The 26654-nt window shown below is 45.9% G+C and overlaps 2 protein-coding genes across 4 annotated transcripts in view; one reads left to right on the forward strand and one right to left on the reverse strand.

Moving 5' to 3' along the window:
* The window catches only part of LOC137527348 (zinc finger protein 541-like), a 110382-nt gene extending 85656 nt beyond the window's left edge, over positions 1–24726 (reverse strand). Inside the window, exons 1-3 of the mRNA XM_068247858.1 lie at positions 24500–24726; positions 9350–9579; positions 523–733 (exon numbers count right to left, since the gene is read on the reverse strand). Of these exons, the coding sequence (XP_068103959.1) occupies positions 523–733; positions 9350–9579; positions 24500–24726 (668 nt within the window). The remainder of the gene's footprint in view (positions 1–522; positions 734–9349; positions 9580–24499) is intronic.
* Positions 24727–24749: 23 nt separating this feature from the next.
* Positions 24750–26654, forward strand: part of BICRA (BRD4 interacting chromatin remodeling complex associated protein) — a 187249-nt gene continuing 185344 nt past the window's right edge. For 2 of the 3 annotated variants that reach the window (XM_068250590.1, XM_068250588.1), the window contains exon 1: positions 24750–24873. The gene's annotated coding sequence lies outside the window, so the exon portion shown is untranslated. Of the gene's footprint in view, positions 24874–26081; positions 26201–26654 lie in introns of those variants that run through there. The other variant, XM_068250589.1, reaches the window with a different exon arrangement.

Here is a 26654-nt window from a genome sequence, read left to right on the forward strand (position 1 = left end):
ATAAAAATAGTCTGAACTTTAAATCAGTTCAGGTAACTTACCCAGTGCTTCTTACAGCACTCTGTAGTCCTCCCTGTTTCTCATTGTCTTTATGCATTCTTCGATTCAGCTGCTGTGCTCTTCTGAACGCTACGCGCCATCACACTCCCATGGGCAGGAGCGTTCTGCACTTGCATAGTTCATAAAAATTGCTACTGCGCATACGCCAAATTCTCCCACCCGGGCTGCACATGTGCAGTAGCTCATGACTAGCCCTAATGGCCAGCTTTCAAAGGGACAAAGTGGCTGAATAGAACAGAGCGGGACAACGACGAGGGACCAGGACGACTACAGGGGGCTGGAGGAAGCCCCCCCAGGTAAGTTAAACTGGCCCCTTTTATTTCACTTTAGGTTCCCTTTAAGGAGAGTAAATTGTTCTTTTTTCATAACACTTAGCATAAACAAATGATTTATGAGTTGGAATTCATACTGCATATCTCTATGAAAAGTCAGCTGATCACCTCCCCAGGCTTTGGTACTTACAGGTGGTCCTGACGTTTGAAAGCCTTCTTGCAGATTCTACACACATGGTTTCTCTGCTGGCTGTGGCATGTAACATGTTTGCTGAGGGAACTTGTGCTGGAAAACACCTTTTTACACAGGTTACACTGCAATGGAGGGCTTTGAGGAAGTTTCTCCATGGGAGGCTTGCTGGCTGGGGTTCTGACATCTTTCAGGCATGATATGCCAAGATCTGAGGAGATGAAAAATATACAGAAAGAGATCCGACTTTTCCAGAACACATCAATGGATTTTCAAACTATTGATTTTAAGAATCACAAAACACACACCCTACCTCTGTCTATCTTAAAGGATACCCGAAGTGACATGTAACATGATGAGATAGACATGTGTATGTACAGTGCCTAGCACACAAGTAACTATGCTGTGTTCCTTTTTTTCTTTCTCCGCCTGAAAGTGTTAAATATCAGGTATGTAAGTGGCTGACTCAGTCCTGACTCAGACAGGAAGTGACTACAGTGTGATCCTCACTGATAAGAAATTCCCTTTTTTTATCTCTTTCTTGCTTTCAGAAGCCATTTTCTGCTAGGAAAGTGTTTTATAATTGGAATTTCTTATCAGTGAAGGTCACACTGTAGTCACTTCCTGTCTGAGTCAGAACTGAGTCAGCCACTTACATACCTGATATTTAACCACTTGAGGACCACAGTCTTTCTACCCCTTAAGGACCAGAGCCTTTTTTTCCATTCAGACCACTGCAGCTTTCACAGTTTATTGCTTGGTTATACAACCTACTCTCTAAATGAATTTTCCCTCCTTTTGTTGTCACTAATACAGCTTTCTTTTGGTGCTATTTGATTGCTGACGCGATTTTTAGTTTTTCTTATATTCATCAAAAAAGACATGAATTTTGTCAAAAAAATGATTTTTTTTTTTTACTTTCTGTGATACAATTTGTCAAATAAAGTAAAATTTCTTATACATTTTTGTCCAAATTTATTGCGCTACATGTCTTTGATTAAAAAAAAAAAACATTCAGTGTATATTTATTGGTTTGGGTAAAAGTTATAGCGTTTACAAACTATGGTGCAAAAAGTGACCCCATTTTGGAAAGAAGACATCCCAAAGTATTCACTGAGAGGCATGGTGAGTTCATAGAAGAATTTATTTTTTGTCACAAGTTAGCGGAAAATGACACTTTGTGACAAAAAAAAAAAGGTTTCCATTTCTGCTAACTTGTGACAAAAAAAAATGAAATCTGCCACGGACTCACCATGCCCCTCTCTGAATACCTTGAAGTGTCTACTTTCCAAAATGGGGTCATTTGTGGGGTGTGTTTACTGTCCTGGCATTTTGGGGGGTGCTAATTTGTAAGCACCCCTGTAAAGCCTAAAGGTGCTCATTGTACATTGGGCCCCTTAGTGCAGTTAGGCTGCAAAAAAGTGCCACACATGTGCTATTGCCGTACTCAGGAGAAGTATTATAATGTGTTTTGGGGTGTATTTTTACACATACCCATGCTTGGTGGGAGAAATATCTCTGTAAATGACAATCTTTTGATTTTTTTTTTACACACAATTGTTCATTTACAGAGAGATTTCTCCCACCCAGCATAGGTATGCGTAAAAATACACCTCAAAACACATTATACTACTTCTCCTGAGTACAGCGATACCACATGTGTGGCACTTTTTTGCACCCTAACTGCGCTAAGGGGCCCAAAGTCCAATTAGTACCATTAGGATTTCACAGGTCATTTTAAGAAATTTGGTTTCAAGACTACTCCTGGCGGTTTAGGGCCCCTAAAATGCCAGGGCAGTATCGGAACCCCACAAGTTACCCCATTTTAGAAAGAAGACACCCCAAGGTATTCCGTTAGGGGTATGGTGAGTTCATAGAAGATTTTATTTTTTGGTCACAAGTTAGCGGAAATTGGTTTTTTTTCACAAAGTGTAATTTTCCACTAACTTGTGACAAAAAAATAAAAACTTCTATGAACTCACCATACCCCCTAACGGAATACCTTGGGGTGTCTTCTTTCTAAAATGGGGTCACTTGTGGGGTTCCTACACTGCCCTGGCATTTTAGGGGCCCTAAACCGTGAGGAGTAGTCTGGAAAGCAAATGCCTCAAAATGACCTGCGAACAGGACGTTGGGCCCCTTAGCGCACCTAGACTGCAAAAAGGTGTCACACATGTGGTATCGCCGTACTCAGGAGAAGTAGTATAATGTGTTTTGGGGTGTATTTTTACACATACCCATGCTAGGTGGGAGAAATATTTCTGTAAATGGACAATTGTGTGTAAAAAAAAAATCAAAAAATTGTCATTTACAGAGAAATTTCTCCCACCCAGCATGGGTATGTGTAAAAATACACCCCAAAACACATTATACTACTTCTCCTGAGTACGGCGATACCACATGTGACACTTTTTTGCAGCCTAGGCGCGCTAAGGGGCCCAACGTCCTATTCACGGGTCATTTTGAGGCATTTGGTTTCTAGACTACTCACGGTTTAGGGCCCCTAAAATGCCAGGGCAGTATAGGAACCCCACAAGTGACCCCATTTTAGAAAGAGGACACCCCAAGGTATTCCGTTAGGTGTATGGTGAGCTCATAGAAGATTTTAATCTTTGTCACAAGTTAGTGGAAAATGACAGTTTGTGAAAAAAACAATAAAAATCAATTTCCGCTAACTTTTGACAAAAAATAAAATCTTCTATGAACTCGTCATACACCTAACGGAATACCTTGGGGTGTCTTTTTTTCTAAAATGGGGTCACTTGTGGGGTTTCTATACTGCCCCGGCATTTTAGGGGCCCAAAACCGTGAGGAGTAGTCTGGAAACCAAATGCCTCAAAATGACTGTTCAGGGGTATAAGCATCTGCAAATTGTGATGAAAGGTGGTCTATGAGGGGGCGAATTTTGTGGAACCGGTCATAAGCAGGGTGGCCTCTTAGATGACAGGTTGTATTGGGCCTGATCTGATGGATAGGAGTGCTAGGGGGATGACAGGAGGTGATTGATGGGTGTCTCAGGGAGTGATTAGAGGGGGAAATAGATGCAATCAATGCACTGGGGAGGTGATCGGAAGGGGGTCTGAGGGGGAACTGAGGGTTTGGCCGAGTGATCATGAGCCCACACGGGGCAAATTAGGGCCTGATCTGATGAGTAGGTATGCTAGGGGGTGACAGGAGGTGATTGATGGGTGTCTCAAGGTGTGATTAGAGGGGGGGGGAATAGATGCAAGCAATTCACTGGCAAGGTGATCAGGGCTGGGGTCTGAGGGCGTTCTGAGGGTGTAGGCGGGTGATTGGGTGCCCTAGGGGCAAATAGGGGTCTGATCTGATGGGTAGCAGTGACAGGTGGTGACAGGGGGTGATTGATGGGTAACTAGTGGGTGTTCAGAGGAGAGAACAGATGTAAACAATGCACTTGGGAGGTGATCTGACGGCGGGTTTGCGGGCGATCTGATGGTGTGGGTGGGTGATCAGATTGCCCGCAAGGGGCAGGTTAGGGGCTGATTGATGGGTGGCAGTGACAGGAGGTGATTGATGGGCGAATGACAGGTGATCAGTGGGTTATTACAGGGAAGAACAGATGTAAATAATGCACTGGTGAATTGATAAGAGGGGGCTGTCTGAGGGCAATCTGAGCGTGTGGGCGGTTGATTGGGTGCCCACAAGGGGCAGATTAGGGTCTAATCTGATGGGTAACAGTGACAGGTGGTGATAGGGGGTGATTGATGGGTAATTAGTGGGTGTTTAGAAGGGGAGAACAGATGTAAACAATGCACTTGGGAGGTGATATGACGGCGGGTTTGCGGGCGATCTGATGGTGTGGGTGGGTGATCAGATTGCCCGCAAGGGGCAGGTTAGGGGCTGATTGATGGGTGGCAGTGACAGGGGGTGATTTACAGGTGATCAGTGGGTTATTACAGGGAAGAACAGATGTAAATAATGCACTGGGGAATTGATAAGGGGGGGTTTGAGGGCAATCTGAGCGTGTGGGAGGTTGATTGGGTGCCCGCAAGGGGCAGATTAGGGTCTAATCTGATGGGTAATAGTGACAGGTGGTGATCGGGGGTGATTGATGGGTAATTAGTGGGTGTTTAGAGGAGAGAACAGATGTAAACAATGCACTTGGGAGGTGATCTGACGGCAGGTTTGCGGGCGATCTGATGGTGTGGGTGGGTGACCAGATTGCCCGCAAGGGGCAGGTTAGGGGCTGATTGATGGGTGGCAGTGACAGGGGGTGATTGATGGGTGATTGACAGGTGATCAGTGGGTTATTACAGGGGGGATAGATGCATACAGTACACAGGGGGGGGGGAGGTCTGGGGAGAATCTGACGGGTGGGGGGGGGGGGGGTGATCAGGAGCACCTAGGGGGCAGTTAGGACCTAAACTAAAAAAAATAGCGTTGACAGATAGTGACAGGGAGTGATTCATTGGTGATTAGGGAAGTGATTGGGTGCAAACAGTGGTCTGGGGGGTGGGCAGTCTGAGGGGTGCTGTGGGTGATCAGAGGGAAGGGGGGGCAGGATCAGTGTGTTTGGTGCAGACTAGGGTGGCTGCAGCCTGCCCTGGTGGTCCCTCGGACACTGGGACCACCAGGGCAGGAGGCACCCTGTATAATACACTTTGTATACATTACAAAGTGTATCATACACTTTGTATGCGGCGATCGTGGGGTTAACAACCCGCCGGTGCTTCCGAACGGCCGGCGGGTTGTCGTCCCGGGTGGGCGGAGCCAGTTGCCGGGTGAAGCGCGCGTCACCAGTGAAGCGATCGCTCACCGGCATGCCGAAAGGACGCAACGCCCATGGGCGTATTGCGGTTCTTTCGGCGTCCACTTTGCCGCCGCCCATCGGCTGTGGGCGGTCGGCAAGTGGTTAAAGGACTTACGAGGCGAATTGCTTAAAAAAAGTTATGTACCTCATTGCTAATCAGACCTCAGGGCAGACAAACAGCACCTTCCTTTTCACTATCAGGTGCATTATCAGCCTAATCCAGGTTTCATTGTAGCTCCAGACCCTCCACAGGGTCGCCTTAGCAGAATCGGCGCTTTAAAAATCGAACTCCTGCGCAGCTCGCATAGCCGTGGCTGCGCAGGATTACAGCCCCGCTCGTGTCCGCCCTCACCCCGTGCGCTCTATTACACGTCATGTGGGCGGCTCCACATGACCACCCACATGACGAACTACACTGCCAGCCAGCGGTGCCCCCTCAGCAGAGAATACAAGCACTGAGTGAGTGAGTACCTGCCACCTTGCAGAAAAAGGCCTTTGCCTTTTCTATGTCTGATAGAGGGCAGAGCTATGCACCAGAACCCAGGTCATACGGGGTTCCAGTAAATTTTATTAAACAGACAATGGGCTTGATTCACAAAGCGGTGCAAACTGCTTAGCACGGGTGTGCTAAACAGATAGCACGTGAAGTGCCGTTCGCGGACTTTTGCGCGCGCAAAGTGCCGCTATTCGCGCGATCGCAGACTTTTGCGCGCGAAATTTGCGGCAAATTGCAAAAGTGTGCGAACGGCACTTCACGTGCTAACTGTTTGGCACACCCGTGCTAAACAGTTTGCACCGCTTTGTGAATCAGGCCCGCTGTGTTGGAGCATTCTAACTTTTAAAGTGTACAAGAACACATGCGCAGCGCGCTTCTCCGTCTTGCTCCCGCAGCTGGGAGCGTTCCAAGCCACGAGAGCAAGACGGAAGAGCATGCTGCGCTTGTGGTGACTGGCCGAACTTACAGGACCCATTACAGAGGATCCAGTAGGCGGAGGACGGCGGCGTGAGCGCAATCAGCCCAGAGGGGGATGGAGGAAGCCTTGGGTATGTGCCGGTATAAGGGTCACTTTAAGCATTAGTATACCTCTGTGTTTTTTATGTACACTAGATTTTAACTAAACTTAGAATATAGCTGTAGAGTAGCTGTTAAACAGAAATCAAAATTAGTCCTTGGTAAGAGTACTTGTAAAGGGTGCAGACAGGAACAAAGAATATCCATCAGGCTCTGGACAATCTAAGTGTGGCTACTAACTGTGGCGGATTGGCAGAAATTTCCGAAATCGCCTGTGAACGATTCTAGTGGTGATTGATAACAATTTATTTGATCGTAAAAAAACTGTTTTTATAATAGGTTCTGATAGATAGGAAATACATTAAACACACACTACCGAATCAGAAGGTACCAGGGAAAATACAGTTATACACTTGGCGTCCAGAAGGACATAGCCCTATAGGTACAAATAGTAAAATTTATAAGTTTACTGTATCACTAAAAAGTATATATAAAAATGGGAACACCCCAAATCTAGATGGTCTTCTGTGTGGGTCACAATTATTTATCTGCTGTCCGAGTGTGGGGGTCTTTGCTCATCCCCCCTATTATCACAGCATAAAATGCTGCATTAGGGTGTAGCTATCCCACACTACTGTGACTGCTGGCCCCACACAGATTGGCAGTTTGTAGCTGAGACAGTGGAGGCTATCTGTTCAGCACAAACGCTGGTTAGTGCCACCACCTACAGTCACGTCCCCCTAAACAAACTGAACCCATGACGGGAGGGTATATAACATAAATATAGTGCTAGGTGCTGTACAAGGACTTTAAAGTTTTATGCTGTGATAATAGGGGGGATGAGCAAAGACCCCACACTCGGACAGCAGAAAAATAATTGTGACCCACACAGGAGACCATCCAGATTTGGGGTGTTCCCATTTTTAAATATACTTTTTAGTGATACAGTAAACTTATAAATTTTACTATTTGTACCTAAAGGGCTATGTCCTTCTGGACGCCAAGTGTATAAAAAAGATAGGAAATACAGTTTAATTTATTAATGGGTGAAATAATCAATGTATTACGACACTTTATTTGACACATTTATCTGATCGGTCGGGCGATTCTTCTCTGAGAATTTGACTGTTAGTAGACACATTTAACTACTCAAAACAATCAATTAAAAAAAATCAAATCAAAATTTTCTGACCTATCCAACTGTGTTTTCAACTATTTATGTTCTGAAAATCAACCTGAAGATATCAATCAAACCTCAGTTTTATGCCTCTTGCACACTACATGCAATTTAGATTTTTAAATCAATTTTCACATGCGATTCCAATTTCCGATTTTTAATCGTTACTGCATGCTGCATTTTTCTTTTGATAGCATCCAGGCAAAATTGAAATCGCAAATCGGATTTGCAGTGTGCAGGGAGCCTAAAACAGACTATTTCAGGCAGAATAATTCAAATTGACTGAATCTGCTGAAAATGGAAAATCTATTTTCCGAATCATGTACTGTATATTTATGTACATTAACCCTGCAGGAAAAGGGACGGACTTTAGGCCAGATTTAACTCACTTTTCCTGCTAAGTTTTCTCGCAGGAGATAATTTTTATCTTCTGTTCAAAATAACTTTTGCAATCTGCAATTAAATAAGTACCAAAAATTATATGAAAAAAGTCATGTCAAAATTATTCTATGTATTTTCTTGCATACTGGTGGCTTAAAAACTTCAAGATTGGACAGTTGCCATTCAAATCCCTACACAAATTGGGCCCTGGATACATGAAGGACTTGCTGAAACTGCACACCTCTCACAACCTCAGATCAGCAGGTTCCATAAACTTGGTCACTCCCAAAGTGCACCTGAAAATCTTTGGAGCCAGAGCTTTCTGTCATGCTGCCCCTACCCTTTGGGATTCCCTACCACACCCAGTAAAGACAGCCTCATCCCTGGAGCTATTCAAATACAGACTGAAACGCCACCTGTTTAGCTTGGTATTTCTGGACTTATAGAGTTCTTCCGCTGTACCACAATTTACCATTCATCCAATTACTTGTCTGAGCCATGCTTATCCTATTGGGGACCGCCGTAGGTTGAATCAACGTCCGGCAGGTGGTGGTACCCTTCTGACCGGACGTTCATTCAACGTCCGCGCTAAAGAACCGCTCCCGACGCGATCGTGCGCACCCGGAGGGGGAGATTAAGCTGTCATATGACAGCTGATATCTCCCCCGAGTGATCAGCAGCCATCGCGTATGGCTGCTGATCACGTGATCACTACGATCGCCGTGATCATTTTGACAGCGGCGGCGGCAGGGGGGAAAAGAAGAGGATCCACTCACCTCCCTGCTGATCGGCGCTCCCCTCCGCTCTGGCCGGCATCTCCGCTCCGTCTGACGTCAGCGCCGGGTCCCGGCTTGATGACGTCATCAAGCAGCGACCCAACCTGAGAGTCATTTGGAGCGGAGATGCCGGCTGGAGAAGAGGTGGCTTCTGTGGCTCATCGCTGGAGCCTGGAAGGTGAGTGATGGCTTCCAGCTACAGGGTGGGACATCTGCCTCCATGGGGGACACACAGCCCAGCACACCACAGATGAGATCCAGCCGCCCGACCCCCCCAAACGTGCGAACCCCCCTCCACCGCAAAATGCCCTGGTCCTTAAGGGGGGTTAGGCGGCCGGTCCCGAAGTGGTTATGCACTTTGAGTCCTACAGGAGAAAAGCGCTTTACAAATGTTATTTGTTGTTGTTAAAAGGCATTCTATTTATAATGTGAACATATCCCCTCAGAGAAAATGTAGAAGAAAAAGTGAATTGGATTGAGCTCTTTATGTCTTCTATTTCCTGCCTGTGTCATCCTGCAGTGGGAGGGACATACCCCAATGTTTTACCTTCTATCTGTTTCACCCTGAAGAGGAAGGAACAGATTGCGTATCTTATAGGTCCCGTCTCTCTGAGTCATGTGTGGGGAAGACCTTACTCCATCTCTCATCGCCCATATATGTGTCACCCAACGTAATTTACATAGCATATCATAGCACATTTTTCACATACCAGTCTCCCATTCACTGTTTATGGCAGGAAATGTAGCATAGTTGTGGAAGGCATCTTGTATCTCGGAAGACAGATCTAGTGTCTGCTCTGGGAGGCCAGGCTTCACTGAATTAGGTGAGGACTGAAATAAGCTGAGGATAGGGTCATCTGCCTGCAGGTAATGATCGTCATTCAAGTTGTACTCACTCATACTTCTATGTGAATTCCACATCTGGGAATAAGAAACCAGACTGCCAAAAACAGAGACAACACTTGATAAGGATTAGAAATTATCACTTTTTCCCAGATAAATTCTCCTTAAAGGATACCCGAACTGACATATGACATGATGAGATAGACATGTGTATGTACAGTGCCTAGCACACAAATAACTATGCTGTGTTCCTTTTTTTTCTTTCTCTGTCTGAAAGAGCTAAATCTTACGTATGTAAGTGACTGACTCAGTCCTGACTCAGACAGGAAGTGACTACAGTGTGACCCTCACTAATTCCAACTATAAAACACTTTCCTAGCAGAAAATGGCTCCTGAGGGCAAGAAAGAAATAAAAAGGGGAATTTCTTATCGGTGAGGGTCACACTGTAGTCACTTCCTGTCTGAGTCAGGACTGAGTCAGCCACTTACATACCTGATATTTAACTCTTTCAGACAGAGAAAGAAAAAAAAAGGAACACAGCATTGTTATTTGTGTGCTAGGCACTGTACATACACATGTCTATCTCATCATGTCACCTCGGGTATCCTTTAAAGAGACACTAAAGCGGAAAAAAATTATGATATAATGAATTGGTTGTATAGTATGGATAATTAATAGAACATCAGTAGCAAAGAAAATATTCTCATATTTTTTATTTTCAGATATATAGTGTTTTTTTTATAACATTGCATCATTCTCCAATATTTTCAGTTTACACACTACACAGCATTCTAAATGATTTTACAGAGCAGGCTAGTGAACTTTTGAACTGTCCTCTGCAGAGAAAAAGAAAATACAGTGACAGACAGTTGAGATAATAAGCTTCAAAAGACAGAGCTCTCTGCGACTTTGAAAGTCGTTGAGCTCAGTGGCTCTTTTGCATAGATAACAACTGGAGTTTCTTAACTCTTTGGCTTCTTTCCCACTAAGACGTTGCGTTAGATGACACGTTAAGGTCGCATAACGTGCCCCTAACACAACGCCTGGTGGTGGTGGAGGAGGACACTACCAAGAGCCGCGTTAAAAGCAGCTCTTGGTGCGCCTGTTCTGTCGGATAAGCTGCGGAGACCACGTGTGGCGTTCTCCGCATCACGTGGTCCCGCCAGCCAATCAGCGGCCGCTCCAGGAAGTAAATACTGCAAGTGCAGTGAATAATAAGTAGCCATGTGCCTGGCTACGTAGCGGACTCTCCCCGCCTCCTCTCCGCCCATAAAATAAAACAAATTCACCCATACTGAGCATGTGCAAACAGTCTAACGCGGCTTAAGCCGCTAGAACGCACAGTATGCTGCACTTCAAAAGAACGTGCAGCGTTACTGTGTAACGTAACGTGGGCACTGTGAACAGCCCATTGATTTTTCATTGCTGTGCGGTGGGGTGCGTTACAGGCTGCACTAACGTGCGCCTATAACGTCCCACTGTGAAAGAGGCCTTCAGGTGGCCATATATCAGAAGATTATGGGCAGATTCGACCAAGAGACAAATGTATCTCTAATCGAATCTGATTAGAGATATATTTGTCTCTTGGTTGAATCTGCCCATACACTACAAGCCGATTCCCGTCAGATTTCAGCATGAAATCATCAGAGAATCGGCTGCCCCCAAAATGTATAAATGTGTGTAGTGTGTGCATTTAGACATTACCAGTCCTGTAGCAGCTTCCGCACGGTGTCCGTCCATTTCGCCGGGTAACAGCCGCATATACGCTAGCGGCGCATAGCGTCTGACATCAGACGCTATGCACCGCCGGCGTGTATGCGGAACCAGGCGAGATGGACGGAAGCCACATGGAGGCTGACACCAGACAGGTAATGTATAAATGCACACACTACATACATTTATACATTTCGGCGAAAGGGGTTTCGTCGTCTTAATGCTCATTCGCAAAACGGCCGCCGTACCGCTGCGCACCCGACCAATCAACTTCGGCCCGACATCTTGCAGCATGCACGATCAACCGTGCAACCAATTTCCGTCCCGAAATTGGTCGCTTTGTCGATCGGGCATGCACTTGGCAGCACCATTTTTAATCCAATTTGATTATAATAATCGAATTGGATGGTCGATTGGTCGGCTGATGTATGGTCACCTTTCCTGTACTGGAAATAATATTAGACTCATGTCTCTGCTCCAAATGTTTTATTGCTTAGCTGTACTACACACAGAAATCATTATATTATAAGGTTATTTTCACTTCAGATTCTACTTGCAGACTAAGACGTTGCGTTAGGTGCCACGTTAAGGTCGCATAACGTGCACCTAACGCGACGCCTGGTGCTCTTCTATGTGGACGTCAGAGTGATCCGCGTTGTGCAGCTCACTCTGGCGTCTATGATGCGTACTCTTGTGCGCATGCGGCATCACGTGGTCCCGCCGGCCAATCACCGCACAGAGCGGCCGCTCCAGGAAGTAAACACTGCACGTCACAGCGTGCAGTGAATATTAATTAGCCATGTGCCTGGCCGCTCTGTGCTCCTCCCCAACATGACTGCGCATGTGCAGACAGTCTAACGCGGCTTAAGCCGCTCTAACGCCGTAGCATGCTGCACTTTCGGGAGAACGTGCAGCGTTACATGTAACGCAACGTGGGCTGTGTGAACAGCCCACTTGTGTTACATTGCTGTGCGTTGGGGGAGCGTTACAGGCGCACGCTTCCCTGTGTGTAAGCAGCCTTAAAGCGGACCCAAACCAAACATTTTTTTTTAATTACAAATATTTAGTTGCACTACTCTGACATATACAAAGATAAATAAACACTCCTTCAAACCTATGAGCATTTCAGTGCATGTTTTTCACCCTTCTCTTTTCATAAGTAGGGTTATACTGGGGGCAGCCATTAGCAATTCCTCCATTGCCGGACCCCACCTACTCCACCAGTTTGCCGGATTTTTCCCGGCAATTTGAAAGGAAAGGAGGGGTTAGTCCAATAAATGTTAAATATTGTATATTTGTCATCATGCAGCTGAAAAAAGGCTGCTATTTATTATTATAATTTAGAAAATAGATTTTATTTCTGAAATCTTGTATTTTTAATTTGGGTCCACTTTAAGGAAAAGCATGTGATCAACTTGTAGGTTTTTAACTGTCTGTTCATCATGACATGCTTATATGTAACGTCTACTTTACATAAAGGCTTAACACATACCGTACCTCCCAAATTTTTGAGGCACAAAAGAGGGACACAGGCACCCCCCTGCCACATCTCTAACCACACACCCCCGCCATGCATGTCACAAAGAATTCAGAAAAAAAAGTTGTAGTTTTTTTTTAGATGACCACACTGGTCATCTCTATCATCAGTGGTTTTCCTTCATATTAACATTTGCAAATAAGAAATATATCAATTTCATTAATGGGAATACATTTTAGCGTCAGTTGCAGGGCTGTGGAGTCGGTCCAAAAATCCACCGACTCCTCAGTTTAGGATTCCACCGACTCCGACTCCACGACTCCGACTCCTCTAATTTGCATATTACAATTTTGTTGATTAAAAGTATGTAACATGAAATTTGTCTCTTAACTGCCAACGCTTAGGAATTTTACAAGACAACTGAAGTGAGAAGGATATGTAGACTACTATATTTATTCCCTTTAGACTAAAACTAGTCCTTGGTAAGAGTACTTGTAAAAGGTACAGGCCGGAAAAAAGAACATCTATCAGGCCCTAAGCAATGTAAGTGTGGGTACATGTAAGAATGATGTGCAGGTACTCTGCAGGGGAATGAGGAGATTGTAAACAGACAACACCTCTGTGTTCAATGTGCACAGCATTCTCAGTGGATTCCCTGCAGCTCTGTGGGGAGTGCATATGTAGAGTATAGTACTACTGTGTAACAAAGTAAACCTGAGACAGATGAAATTAAAGTTTTATACATACCTGGGGCTTCCTCCAGCCGCCTTCAGGATAATCAGTCCCTCGTTGTCCTCCTCCACCACCTGGATCTTCTGCTATGAGTCCAGGTACTTGCATGCACGCACACACTCCGCCGCCAGGAGCATACTACACCTGTGCAGCACTATTGCAAAGGTGCAGAATGTTCCTGGCTGTGGGAGCGGCATGCGGCCGGACTGCGCTGACTGGCTGAATTACCAGGTCTCATAGCAGAAGATCTGGGTGGTGGAGGACAGCGAGGGACTGATTAGCCTGAAGGGGGCTGGAGGAAGCCCCAGGTATGTATAAAACTTTACTTTTCATCCGTCTCAGTTACCCTTTAATTTGTAGTCACCAAACCAAATTTTAATAACATATCAAATTATTTGATTTCATCAGCAAAGGTAGTGCGTACATTTGCATAAATCAGCATCAATGCGGAATTATTTCCATCTCGTTGACCATCTCTATTAGTGCCATAGCTACACATCAGGCTTTATTCTTACAGCATAGATGTTATTTAGTATATATAAGAGATTCCTGTGTACACATCATATATACAGTCACAATCAGATATGTATATCTGACCTTAAAAATACGGGGACTGCTTTATTGAAGCAGCACAAGTAACTAATTTTGATTGGTTTATTTCATTTTTGTGGACAAAGCACAGCTATTACTGTATATATACACGTTATTTTTAATGACTATTATCTGAGAAATAGAACATTTTATCATATTTTCTATTTTAATTACAGTTACAAATTCATTAGGAGTCGGAGCATTTTTTTCCCGACTCCGACTCCAGGCACCCAAAATTGCCCGACTCCACGACTCCGACTCCACAGCCCTGGTCAGTTGAACACATTGTTCAGGAGAAAAATACATACTGTATATTTACAGGGATCTGGACATCAGTCTTGAAATGGGACAAATGAGGAAGAAAGAGAGACAGGGGGATTTAGTTTCCAAAGAGGGACTGTCCCTCTGAAAATGGGACATTTGGGAGCTATGCTAACAGGATGCAGATACGAAACACAATCATGACTTTATGACTAACCAAGCACTTACAAATCAGTCAAGTTTCTTCATGCCTTCTACTCTAGTACCATTAATTTAGGAGGGACAAATCCTTACAATTAAGGATATACTCTTAATATCATTGTTGTTTACTCTTTAAACCAGTAACAGATAACCACTGAATTATTTTGGTATCTCAGGGGGAGAGGGGATAGACTTTGTAGTGCGCCCATTTCATACCCTCCCTTATAGTATTCCCTATTATAGAAAACTGTTATTAATGCTTCTTATTACAGCTTCCACATTTTCAGTGATCCCCTACTATATTTCTGCTTATTATTATGCCTGTTATTATTGTACCCTTCATTTAATGCCCCTCTATACAGTACTTTTTTTTTTACTGTGCTCCTCACTGTACTGTCCCCTATGTTAATCCATTATAGTGTGCTTTATTATAAACTTTACTAACCTGCCATCCACTCCCATTTTAGTGCTACCTAAATTATAGCACTCATAATTTTAGTGCCCCTCCAAATAACCATACTGTGTATTTACAGGGGAGTTGGACCCCCCCTCCCCACCTGGGTCCCCCCTTCTGTGCTCCCCGTCCAGCAAGTTTTGTTAAAATCATCTGATCCCCCTCCCCACCGCTGTGCCCACTGCCCCCCTTCCTGGCTGCCACCACCTACAGGCAAGGCAATCCAGGTCTCCCTCTGTTTTTGTGTGCAAAGTTGCCTGTGAAGAGGGAGATCTGATTTTGCATTGCCTTCCACTACCCCTCCGTGTATCCGGGGTCCGTGAAGTCCCAGCAAATCCAGACTCTCGGTTCAGGTTTTCAAGCCGCATCCCGCGGATCCGTTTTTTGAAGTGTGTGAAGACATTTAAACATTGTTATCCGTGTTTACAGTTTTGGTCCAGGCCAAAAAATGGAGCCACGGATGTTTTTAAAACAAATGTAAACCGACCCTTACTCTACAGGGAGTGCAGAATTATTAGGCAAATGAGTATTTTGACCACATCATCCTCTTTATGCATGTTGTCTTACTCCAAGCTGTATAGGCTCGAAAGCCTACTACCAATTAAACATATTAGGTGATGTGCATCTCTGTAATGAGAAGGGGTGTGGTCTAATGACCTCAACACCCTATATCAGGTGTGCATAATTATTAGGCAACTTCCTTTCCTTTGGCAAAATGGGTGAAAAGAAGGACTTGACAGGCTCAGAAAAGTAAAAAATAGTGAAATATCTTGCAAAGGGATGCAGCACTCTTAAAATTGCAAAGCTTCTGAAGCGTGATCATCGAACAATCAAGCGTTTCATTCAAAATAGTCAACAGGGTCGCAAGAAGCGTGTGGAAAAACCAAGGCGCAAAATAACTGCCCATGAACTGAGAAAAGTCAAGCGTGCAGCTGCCAAGATGCAACCAGCTTGGCCATATTTCAGAGCTGCAACATCACTGGAGTGCCCAAAAGCACAAGGTGTGCACATGGCCAAGGTAAGAAAGGCTGAAAGACGACCACCACTGAACAAGACACACAAGCTGAAACGTCAAGACTGGGCCAAGAAATATCTCAAGACTGATTTTTCTAAGGTTTTATGGACTGATGAAATGAGAGTGAGTCTTGATTGGCCAGATGGATGGGCCCGTGGCTGGATTGGTAAAGGGCAGAGAGCTCCAGTCCGACTCAGACGCCAGCAAGGTGGAGTGCTGGTTTGGGCTGGTATCATCAAAGATGAGTTTGTGGGGCCTTTTCGAGTTGAGGATGGAGTCAAGCTCAAATCCCAGTCCTACTGCCAGTTTCTGGAAGACACCTTCTTCAAGCAGTGGTACAGGAAGAAGTCTGCATCCTTCAAGAAAAACATGATTTTCATGCAGGACAATGCTCCACCACACGCGTCCAAGTACTCCACAGCGTGGCTGGCAAGAAAGGGTATAAAAGAAGAAAAACTAATGACATGGCCTCCTTGTTCACCTGATCTGAACCCCATTGAGAAAGTGTGGTCCATCATAAAATGTGAGATTTACAAGGAGGGAAAACAGTACACCTCTCTGAACAGTGTCTGGGAGGCTGTGGTTGCTGCTGCACACAATGTTGATGGTGAACAGATCAAAACACTGACGGAATCCATGGATGGCAGGCTTTTGAGTGTCCTTGCAAAGAAAGGTGGCTATATTGGTCACTGATTTGTTTTTGTTTTGTTTTTGAATGTCAGAAATGTATATTTGTGAATGTTGAGATGTTATATTGGTTTCACTGGTAAAAATAAATAATTGAAATGGGTATATATTTGTTTTTTGTTAAGTTGCCTAATAATTATGCACAGTAATAGTCACCTGCACACACAGATATCCCCCTAAAATAGCTAAAACTAAAAACAAACTAAAAACTACTTTCAAAAATATTCAGCTTTGATATTAATGAGTTTTTTGGGTTCATTGAGAACATGGTTGTTGTTCAATAATAAAATTATTCCTCAAAAATACAACTTGCCTAATAATTCTGCACTCCCTGTAGTGGATGAATAGACACTTTGAGTCAGCAGTGCTGAGATGGTCTTGATCGATATAACCGATTTGTAATGCTAAGTACCCACGGCAGATCACGGCCAGATGGATGTACAATCCCTCCCTAATCCATCTGGCCAAATCTGCAAGCGCTGCTTGCGCCATTGTGAAAGAACAATGATGTAAACGATTGTTTACATGACTGCAGCAAAATTCTCCATAATCCAGCATGGCAGTCGTTCAAAAACGAATGGTTGCCGTGGGTGTCGTGCGTCATCAAACATTGTTCTACTCATTTTTGTTGAACAATGTTGTGCGATAACGCGGAGAAAATTGTTTGTTGCGAAAAATTGTTCATAAAAATTGCATCATGGTTATGGGCCTTAACCTCTTGAGGACTGCAGTGCTAAACCCCCCTAGTGACCAGGCCATTTTAAGCAAAATGTGCCACTGCAGCTTTAAGGCTAAGCTGCAGATCCGCACAACACAGCACACACGTGATTTCCCCCCCCCCTTTTCTCCCCACCAACAGAGCTTTCTGTTGGTGGGGTCTGATCGCCCCCAGATTGTTTATTTTTTTGGTTGCAAATATTTTTGTTTCTCTTTTTTTTAAAAAAAAGCGTGTTCTTTTAAATATATTCCCTCCCTCCCTCCCTCCCTCCTTCCCCACAGCCAGCCAATTGTGGCGATCGGCTGTCATAGGCTTCTGCCTATGAGAGCCGATCGCTCTCCAGTGTCCCAGGGGGACAGCCGTGTCACATGGCTGTCCCCAGTACAGCGCTGCTGCTGATCGCAGCGCTGTACGGGTAAATAGACGGCGATCACGCCGTCTATCAGTCTCCCGAGCGGCAATAGCCGCTCGGAGACTGAAGAGGGGGCGGAGCTCCGCCCTCCGAGAATGAGATGCGCGCGCAGCGTGCGCGCGATCTCATTCAAAACAGAGCCCCAGGACTTTACGCCAATTGGCGTTAGGCGGTCCTGGGGCTGCCGCCGCGGCCACGCCTACCGGCGTGACGCGGTCGGCAAGAGGTTAAAGAGAACCCGAGGTGTGTTTAAAGAATGTTATCTGCATACAGAGGCTGGATCTGCCTATACAGCCCAGCCTCTGTTGCTATCCCAAACCCCACTAAGGTCCCCCTGCACTCTGCAATCCCTCATAAATCGCAGTCACGCTGCTGACAAACAGCTTGTCAGAGCTGGCTGTGTTTATCTCTATAGTGTCAGTCTGCTGCTCTCCCCGCCTCCTGCAGAACTCCTGTCCCCGCCTGCATCCCTTCCCTCCCTGCTGATTGGAGGGAAGGGACGGGGGCAGGGACCGGAGCTATGCAGGAGGCGGGGGAGCAGCCGAGACTGACACTACAGATGTAAACACAGCCTCACAGCATGGCTGTGATTTATGAGGGATTGCAGAGTGCAGGGGGACCTTAGGGGGGTTTGGGATAGCAACAGAGGCTGGGCTGTATAGGCAGATCCAGCCTCTGTATGCAGATAATATTCTTCAAATCCACCTCGGGTTCTCTTTAATTCTCTGAATCTTCATTAATATGCTATCATGTCTCACTTCTGCTTGTTTTGAAAGTTAGAGACCTATGTACACTATGGGGTACATTCACTAAACCTTGGTAATCCTTACGTGGAACATGAGGTCCGAGGGACTAAACACTGTCTGTACCGATGACAGCTGAGTAAGCTAAAATAGAACTTCTATTCAATCGTTTGTACCAAATCTAGCAATTTACTTTTTAATAAGGTCCTGGGAACATCAGACAGTTGTACTTGAATGGAGTAGGTTTGGGGGCAGTGTAAGAAGCACACGCTGCTCATATGGGAATTAGTGTAATGAGTGGGTGCATAGACACAAAGCCTTTTATAGGAGAACTATATATATTTGTGAGCCAGCATTGTATTCAGCATACTATATACAGTATGTGCCTGTAGCCATATCCATTAGGTAGAGGAAAGGGAGAGCAGCAGTGCTCACATGCACCTAGGGTCCATGATTTGTTATGCTTCTGACACACTGGAGGGCACTGACGTGCACAGGGAAGATAGAACAGTGGCACTGGAACTTACTAAAATAAGGGCTCTTTTCCATGAGCAGGTGAAAGTGGAGAATTCACCGCCTGGGCACTTGCAAGCAGTCGGTACGGGCAGTGGACAGGAAACACTCCCCCCTCCCCATAAAGTTGCCTCTAAGCACTGTGGTTGGCGTCCCCAGACATGACGAGACGTTTCTTAGCCACCTGGCAACACCACCACATGTCAAAGTTGGCACACGCTGCGTTACCAAGCGTTGCCATTCGACTGCATGTAAATACAGTCAAAAGGCGCTTGTGGCCGGCAGCTTAAACTGCCTGACAAATGCACAGTTCAACCTCCTGTGGAAAAAAAGCCCAAAGAAATTACTTAAAGAGAACCCGAGGTGTGTTTAAAGAATGTTATCTGCATACAGAGGCTGGATCTGCCTATACAGCCCAGCCTCTGTTGCTATCCCAAACCCCACTAAGGTCCCCCTGCACTCTGCAATCCCTCATAAATCACAGCCGTGCTGTGAGGCTGTGTTTACATCTGTAGTGTCAGTCTCAGCTGCTCCCCCTGCCTCCTGCATAGCTCCGGTCCCTGCCCCCGTCCCTTCCCTCCAATCAGCAGGGAGGGAAGGGATGCAGGCGGGGACTGGAGTTCTGCAGGAGGCGGGGAGAGCAGCAGACTGACACTATAGAGATAAACACAGCCAGCTCTGACAAGCTGTTTGTCAGCAGCGTGGCTGTGATTTATGAGGGATTGCAGAGTGCAGGGGGACCTTAGGGGGGGTTTGGGATAGCAACAGAGGCTGGGCTGTATAGGCAGATCCAGCCTCTGTATGCAGATAATATTCTTCAAACCCACCTCGGGTTCTCTTTAAGGCTACTTTCCCACCAAGACGTTGCGTTTTAAGGGAACATTATGGTCGCATAACATGCCCCTAACGCAACGCATGGTGGTGTTGAAGTTGGACGTCAGATTGAGCTGCGTTATGCAGCTCTCAAAGCAGCCGCTCCAGGTTAGTGATAGGAAGTCCGGATCTTTTTAAGGATTCGGATTATTTGAATCAGTGAATATTAATTAGCCATGTGGCTGGCCACAGAGGAGGGGAGACCTCCTCCTCCAACATTACTGAGCATGTGCAAACAGTCTAACGTGGCTTAGCCCAGTATAACGTACAGCATGCAGCACTTTGTTTAAACGTGCTGCGTTACTATGTAACGCAACCTGTGCACTGTGGACAGCACATTGATTTTACAGTGCTGTGAGTTAGGCTGCATTACTGGCTGCTGTAACATGGGACTTTAACGGCCCACTTTGAAACCAGCCTAAATGTAGCAACACACTATGCAAGACTCTGAGGCACACTTTGGTTGGCACTGGACAACTGCAAGTATGTGTGTGTGTAAAAATAAATACAGCAAAGTCCCTAGTATTCGGCACCGGCAGGGATCACCTGATGCCGGATACATGTGCTTGCCAGTTGCTTGAGCAACTGGCCAAAAAGCACAAACTTCCCCCTTCTCCCACGGCTGTGGAGTCGGTACAAAAATCATTTGACTCCAACTCCGACTCTTCAGTTTATGAAACCTCCGACTCCAACTCCAGGTACTCAAAATGGTTTTGACTCAGACTCCTCGACTCCTTAGTCTAATACTTAGCAGGACTGTGGCTTTGTACAAAAATCAACCGACTCTGATGTTTATGAAACCACCGAGTGCAACTCCGATGTCAGGTGCCCAAAATTGCACTGCCTCCCCATGCAGGATAGAATAGTCACGGAGCCTCCAGCAACATCCTGTAGCTCCTAGCGGGCTCCCGGCATGTCACTTGGCCTGTGCCGCGTCACATAGCACGCACGGATGCCGGAAGCGGCTAGGAGCTGCAGGACGTCGCTGGAGACTCGATGAGTATTTTATGGCCAGAAGCCCTCCCCCCAAAGTCTCTATTATCCCCTCAGGCATGTGGGTTAGATGAGACTTCCGGTTGCCCGAGTTCTGGATAACGGGGTCTTTGCTGTATATATAAACACATATACACTAAATACCAGGGCTGTGGAGTTGGAGTCAGAGCAATTTTGGGTACCTGGAGTCGGAGTCTGGGTTGGTGGTTTCAATAAACTGAGGAGTCGGATGATTTTTGAACTAAATCTATAGCTTTTGTAAAAATTAGACTAAGGAGTCGGAGCAATTTTGGGTACCTGGAGTCGGAGATTTCATAAACTGAGGAGTCGGAAGACTTGTGTACCGACTCCCCAGCCCTGCTGTATACTAGGGTATATTCAACCTAACCAAAGTAAGGTACTGTAATAAAGTTGCAAAACACTGTGGGGACACAGAAAAGCTGTGGTGCTCCGAAGCAGCAGCAAAATTCTTGTTAATATGTGGCCATGAGTTTCCAGGCAGGCATGCCAGAAAGCAGATGCTCGCATAAAAGCACATTTTAGAACCTGTGCATCCCCGGGGTATGTCATCTGAATAGACTGTTCATGATCGTTTAGGGACAGTTCAGGCAAACAGCTGTTAATATCTGTGCATACTGTCAGCAGCCGGAATCCACATCCCACTTTGAGATGAATGGCAGGGATCATCTCATGGCAATTACCATCAATAGCACAAGCAACGCGGTTTACACAATTTTCCAGAGATGCTGCACATAGCTGCGTTTACGGTCCTGTATCCCCCCAGGGGCTCAAAGCGCGGCAGCAAACCAATGCTAAACATGTCACTGCTTGATAGCAGAAAAGTGTTTGACATCGTCAAAGCCGCCAGCAGTTCCCTGTGTGAACCAGCCCTTCAGGCCCATTCACACTGACAATCGCAAAATGCTAGCGTTTTGCACATCGATTTTTACACGATAAACGCATATTTTTGACTGTACTTTCTCACGACTAGCGTTTCTTTAACATTCTAATCGCGATCGTTTAAAAATCACAAGAAAGCACTGCATGTAGCACATTTGCCAGTAATCGCGGCAGTGAGATAACTGCCACATACTTTTTATTGCATTAGCGCTTTGAAAAGCGCTAGCAATCGCAGGCGATTCGTGGTAAACACCTGCTAATCGCCCAAGTGTGAATGGGCCCTTAGGGTTAGCTATCCACAGTGTTTGCAGGTACCCCCCCTGTCTGCACAGTTGTCGTCAGATATGCTACAAAACCATGCATGACCACTATTGTAATTTTCTGCTGAAACTGGCCACACTCTTCCGTCTGTAGGGCAGAACAGCTGTCAGATCTTCAGGGATTTCCGAGGGACAGGCATCCATCAATGCCACAGATAATGCCATTAGTGATCTATTATACTTCTATTGCATACAGGGCTGTGGAGTCAGAGTCGTGGAGTCGGGCAATTTTGAGTGCCTGGAGTCGGAGTCGGGAAAAAATGCACCGACTCCGACTCCTAATGAATTTGTAACTGTAATTAAAATAGAAAATATGACAAAATGTTCTATTTCTCAGATAATAGTCATTAAAAATAATGTATATATACAGTATATATACAGTAATAGCTGTGCTTAGTCCACAAAAATGAAATAAACCAATCAAAATGAGTTACTTGTGCTGCTTCAATAAAGCAGTCCCCGTATTTTTAAGGTCAGATATACATATCTGATTGTGACTGTATATATGATGTGTACACAGGAATCTCTTATATATACTAAATAACATCTATGCTGTAAGTATAAAGCCTGATGTGTAGCCGTGTCACTAATAGAGATGGTCAACGAGATGGAAATAATTCTGCATTGATGCTGATTTATGCAAATGTATGCACTCCCTTTGCTGATGAAATCAAATAATTTGATATGTTGTTAAAATTTGGTTTGGTGACTACAAATTAAAGGGTAACTGAGACGGATGAAAAGTAAAGTTTTATACATACCTGGGGCTTCCTCCAGCCCCCTTCAGGCTAATCAGTCCCTCGCTGTCCTCCACCACCCGGATCTTCTGCTATGAGTCCTGGTAATTCAGCCAGTCAGCGCTGTCCGGCCGCATGCCGCTCCCACAGCCAGGAACATTCTGCACCTGCGCAATAGTGCTGCACAGGTGTAGTATGCTCCTGGCGGCGGAGTGTGTGCATGCGCACTACACCCAACTGGCTCAAGTACCTGGACTCATAGCAGAAGATCCAGGTGGTGGAGGAGGACAACGAGGGACTGATTATCCTGAAGGCGGCTGGAGGAAGCCCCAGGTATGTATAAAACTTTAATTTCATCTGTCTCAGGTTTACTTTGTTACACAGTAGTACTATACTCTACATATGCACTCCCCACAGAGCTGCAGGGAATCCACTGAGAATGCTGTGCACATTGAACACAGAGGTGTTGTCTGTTTACAATCTCCTCATTCCCCTGCAGAGTACCTGCACATCATTCTTACATGTACCCACACTTACATTGCTTAGGGCCTGATAGATGTTCTTTTTTCCGGCCTGTACCTTTTCCGGTTTGTACCTTTTACAAGTACTCTTACTAAGGACTAGTTTTAGTCTAAAGGGAATAAATATAGTAGTCTACATATCCTTCTCACTTCAGTTGTCTTGTAAAATTCCTAAGCCTTGGCAGTTAAGGGACGAATTTCATGTTACATACTTTTAATCAACAAAATTGTAATATGCAAATTAGAGGAGTCGGAGTCGAGGAGTCGGAGGAATCCTAAACTGAGGAGTCGGAGTCTGCGGATTTTTGGACCGACTCCACAGCCCTGATTGCATACCCCACAACCGGGCACCCTTCACTCATCCTTTCTCTCCATAGATTAGAACAGACTGCCGAATAATGTAAAAAGATAATACCAGATGTGGGTGGGTAGGTACGCTGGGCAATCGCTCTCTGCAATGACTAAGGCCTTGTTCACATTCCGTTCGGCTCGCGTTTCCATCCGCGTTGGGCTGTTTTTGAGGAGTCTTTTTTTCTGATTCCTGGCGCTTGGGTGGGCGATTCGTTTTTGTGCTTAGCAGTTTTCTAAGCGGTTTTCCGAGCAGTTTTGTAATTCACTCCCTGACGCAAGTCAGGAAGTGAACTCTTTGACCCGGAAAATAATAAATACAATGTATGTATTCTTAAAAACGCGAACGCAATCGCTGCACAAAATCGATTTTGTGAGCGTTTTGCATTTCTCCTATACTTTCCATTGAGGCAGAATCGCTTCAAAAATGGTCCACGCACCGCTTTACTGAACGGACAGCGCATGACCTGCGCTGATATGAACCTTCTCACAGACATTCATTGCACAAGCTTTTTTAAAATCGCCCGCCTGTAAAAAAAAACCGAAAACGCATGCAGTGTGAACGAGCCCTAACAGAGGGTGTGCAAGAAAAGGGCTATAATAAGCAAGGTGCAAGGGGTGCAATGTCCAAGTTGATGCAGATAACAGTCAGAAAACCCCACAGCATCCTGGCTACACAGCTAACTGATGATACTTACTGAAGTTGAAGCCATTTTGGATTAGGTGTGGGACCCCTTTTAGGGGGAATGTACCCCCAATCAAACACCTGGTGCAAATGATGACAGGTGTTCCGACGAAATAACCTACCCGTCGAATGAGCTATCAAACGCCTGCTGTCTTTTCAGCAATGCTGGCAGCAGCTTCACGGTGCGAGAAACAATGAATTCCCCGCTGTTCCTCCGGATGAACACATCAGGCGGCCAGTCACGTACTCGCAGCAATCTCCTTCCAGTTCCAGCCGCCGCCGAGGAGCCCAGCGTCCAGTCTACGTCACCAGCCAGGCGCCGTCTCATTGGCTGCTGTGCTGATGTCATGTATCCCAGGCGCGGAGAAGGAGTTGGTGACTCTTCCCGGGGTGATATTGCGACTTGAAATATACTGCATCTTGCCGCGCTGTACGGGGTGTGCGTAACTGCGCATGCGCGCCTTCTTATTAGTTGCCCACAATGCCCAGCAAGGGGGTAAGTTATTAATTCCCTCCAGGGGGAGTTATTAGTTGCCCAGTAAGGGAGTGGGGTTATTAGTTACCTCAAGGGGAGTTATTAGTTGACCAATAAGGGAGTGGGGTTATTAGTTACCTCAGGGGGAGTTATTAGTTGCCCAGTAAGGGAGGGGGGTTATTAGTTACCTCGGGGGGGGGGGGGGGGGGGGGTTATTAGTTGTCCAGTAAGGGAGGGGGTTTATTAATCCCTCCAGGGGGAGTTATTAGTTGCCCAGTAAGGGAGGGGGTTATTAGTTACCTCGGGGGGAGTTATTAGTTGCCCAGTAAGGGAGGGGGGTTATTAGTTACCTCAAGGGGAGTTATTAGTTGCCCAGTAAGGGAGGGGGGTTATTAGTTACCTCAAGGGGGGGTTATTAGTTGTCCAGTAAGGGAGGGGGTTATTAGTTACCTCCAGGGGGGTTATTAGTTGTCCAGTAAGGGAGGGGGGTTATTAATTCCCTCCAGGGGGAGTTATTAGTTGCCCGGTAAGGGAGGGGGTTATTAGTTACCTCAGCGGGAGTTATTAGTTGCCCAGTAAGGGAGGGGGGTTACTAGATACCTCAAGGGGAGTTATTAGTTGCCCAGTAAGGGAGGGGGGTTATTAGTTACCTCAAGGGGGGGTTATTAGTTGTCCAGTAAGGGAGGGGGTTATTAGTTACCTCCAGGGGGGTTATTAGTTGTCCAGTAAGGGAGGGGGGTTATTAGTTACCTCAGGGGGGGGTTATTAGTTGCCCAGTAAGGGAGGGGGGTTATTAGTTACCTCAGGGGGGGTTATTAGTTGCCCACCAGGGGGTTCTTTGTTCCCTCCAGGGGGGGGGGGGGGTTATTAGTTGCCCACCAGGGGGTTCTTTGTTCCCTCCAGGGGGGTTATTAGTTGCACACCAGGGGGTTCTTTGTTCCCTCCAGGGGGGTTATTAGTTGCACACCAGGGGGGTTCTTAGTTGTCCAGTGGAGGAGGGTTCTGTGTGAGAATAGGGTTAGATTGGGTTGCATTCTCTGATTTAAATACATTGAACTCAATGGTTAGGTTGCACTTTCTGATAGCTTTACATATAAATTATTGCAACCGGTTGCAAAATATTATAAAGTAGCAAACATTTTCACCACACCACCAATCAGCAGCGAGGAGTCTATTTGTGAGAGAGTGCGGCTCAGGATGCTCAGTACCCTTCTATTTTCAAAATACAGGTGTCCCTTCCATTGAATCTCCGCCCCTGCTCGAAGGAAGCTCCGTCCTCGCCAATTTGGGGTAGAAAGGCGACCCTGACAGGAAACCTTGTGAGTGCACCATCTGCTGTGCGGAGCAGGTATGATGGTGGTTCCCTGACAGCAGCATCCGCATTGACCTCTACCCTCCTCCAGCACCCACAGTGACTTCCTCCCACCCCCAACACTTAAGCTCAACACACACCATACAATCTTGGTTGTACAGATTTACCAAATCTATGTAGTATAAGGGCCAACAGATTGAAAATATCTTGAATGATTGATTGGATAAGCTCTTATACTACATGAAAGTGGTAAGATTGAACAACCAAGATTGTATGGTGTGTGTTGAGCCTATAGTGACTTCTTCCTCCCTCAGTGGCCTTGAGGGACAACACTTATAGTGACCTCTCACTTCCCCAGCACCCACAGTGGCTTCTCCTGTCCCCAGCAACCACAATAACCTCCCCCAACACCTATAGTGACCTCTCCCTCCCCCAGCACCCACAGTGACCTTTACCTCCCCCAGCACCCACAGTGATCTCTCTCCCCCGT

The sequence above is a fragment of the Hyperolius riggenbachi genome, chromosome 8, assembly GCF_040937935.1.
Source record: "Hyperolius riggenbachi isolate aHypRig1 chromosome 8, aHypRig1.pri, whole genome shotgun sequence".
NCBI lineage: Eukaryota > Metazoa > Chordata > Amphibia > Anura > Hyperoliidae > Hyperolius > Hyperolius riggenbachi.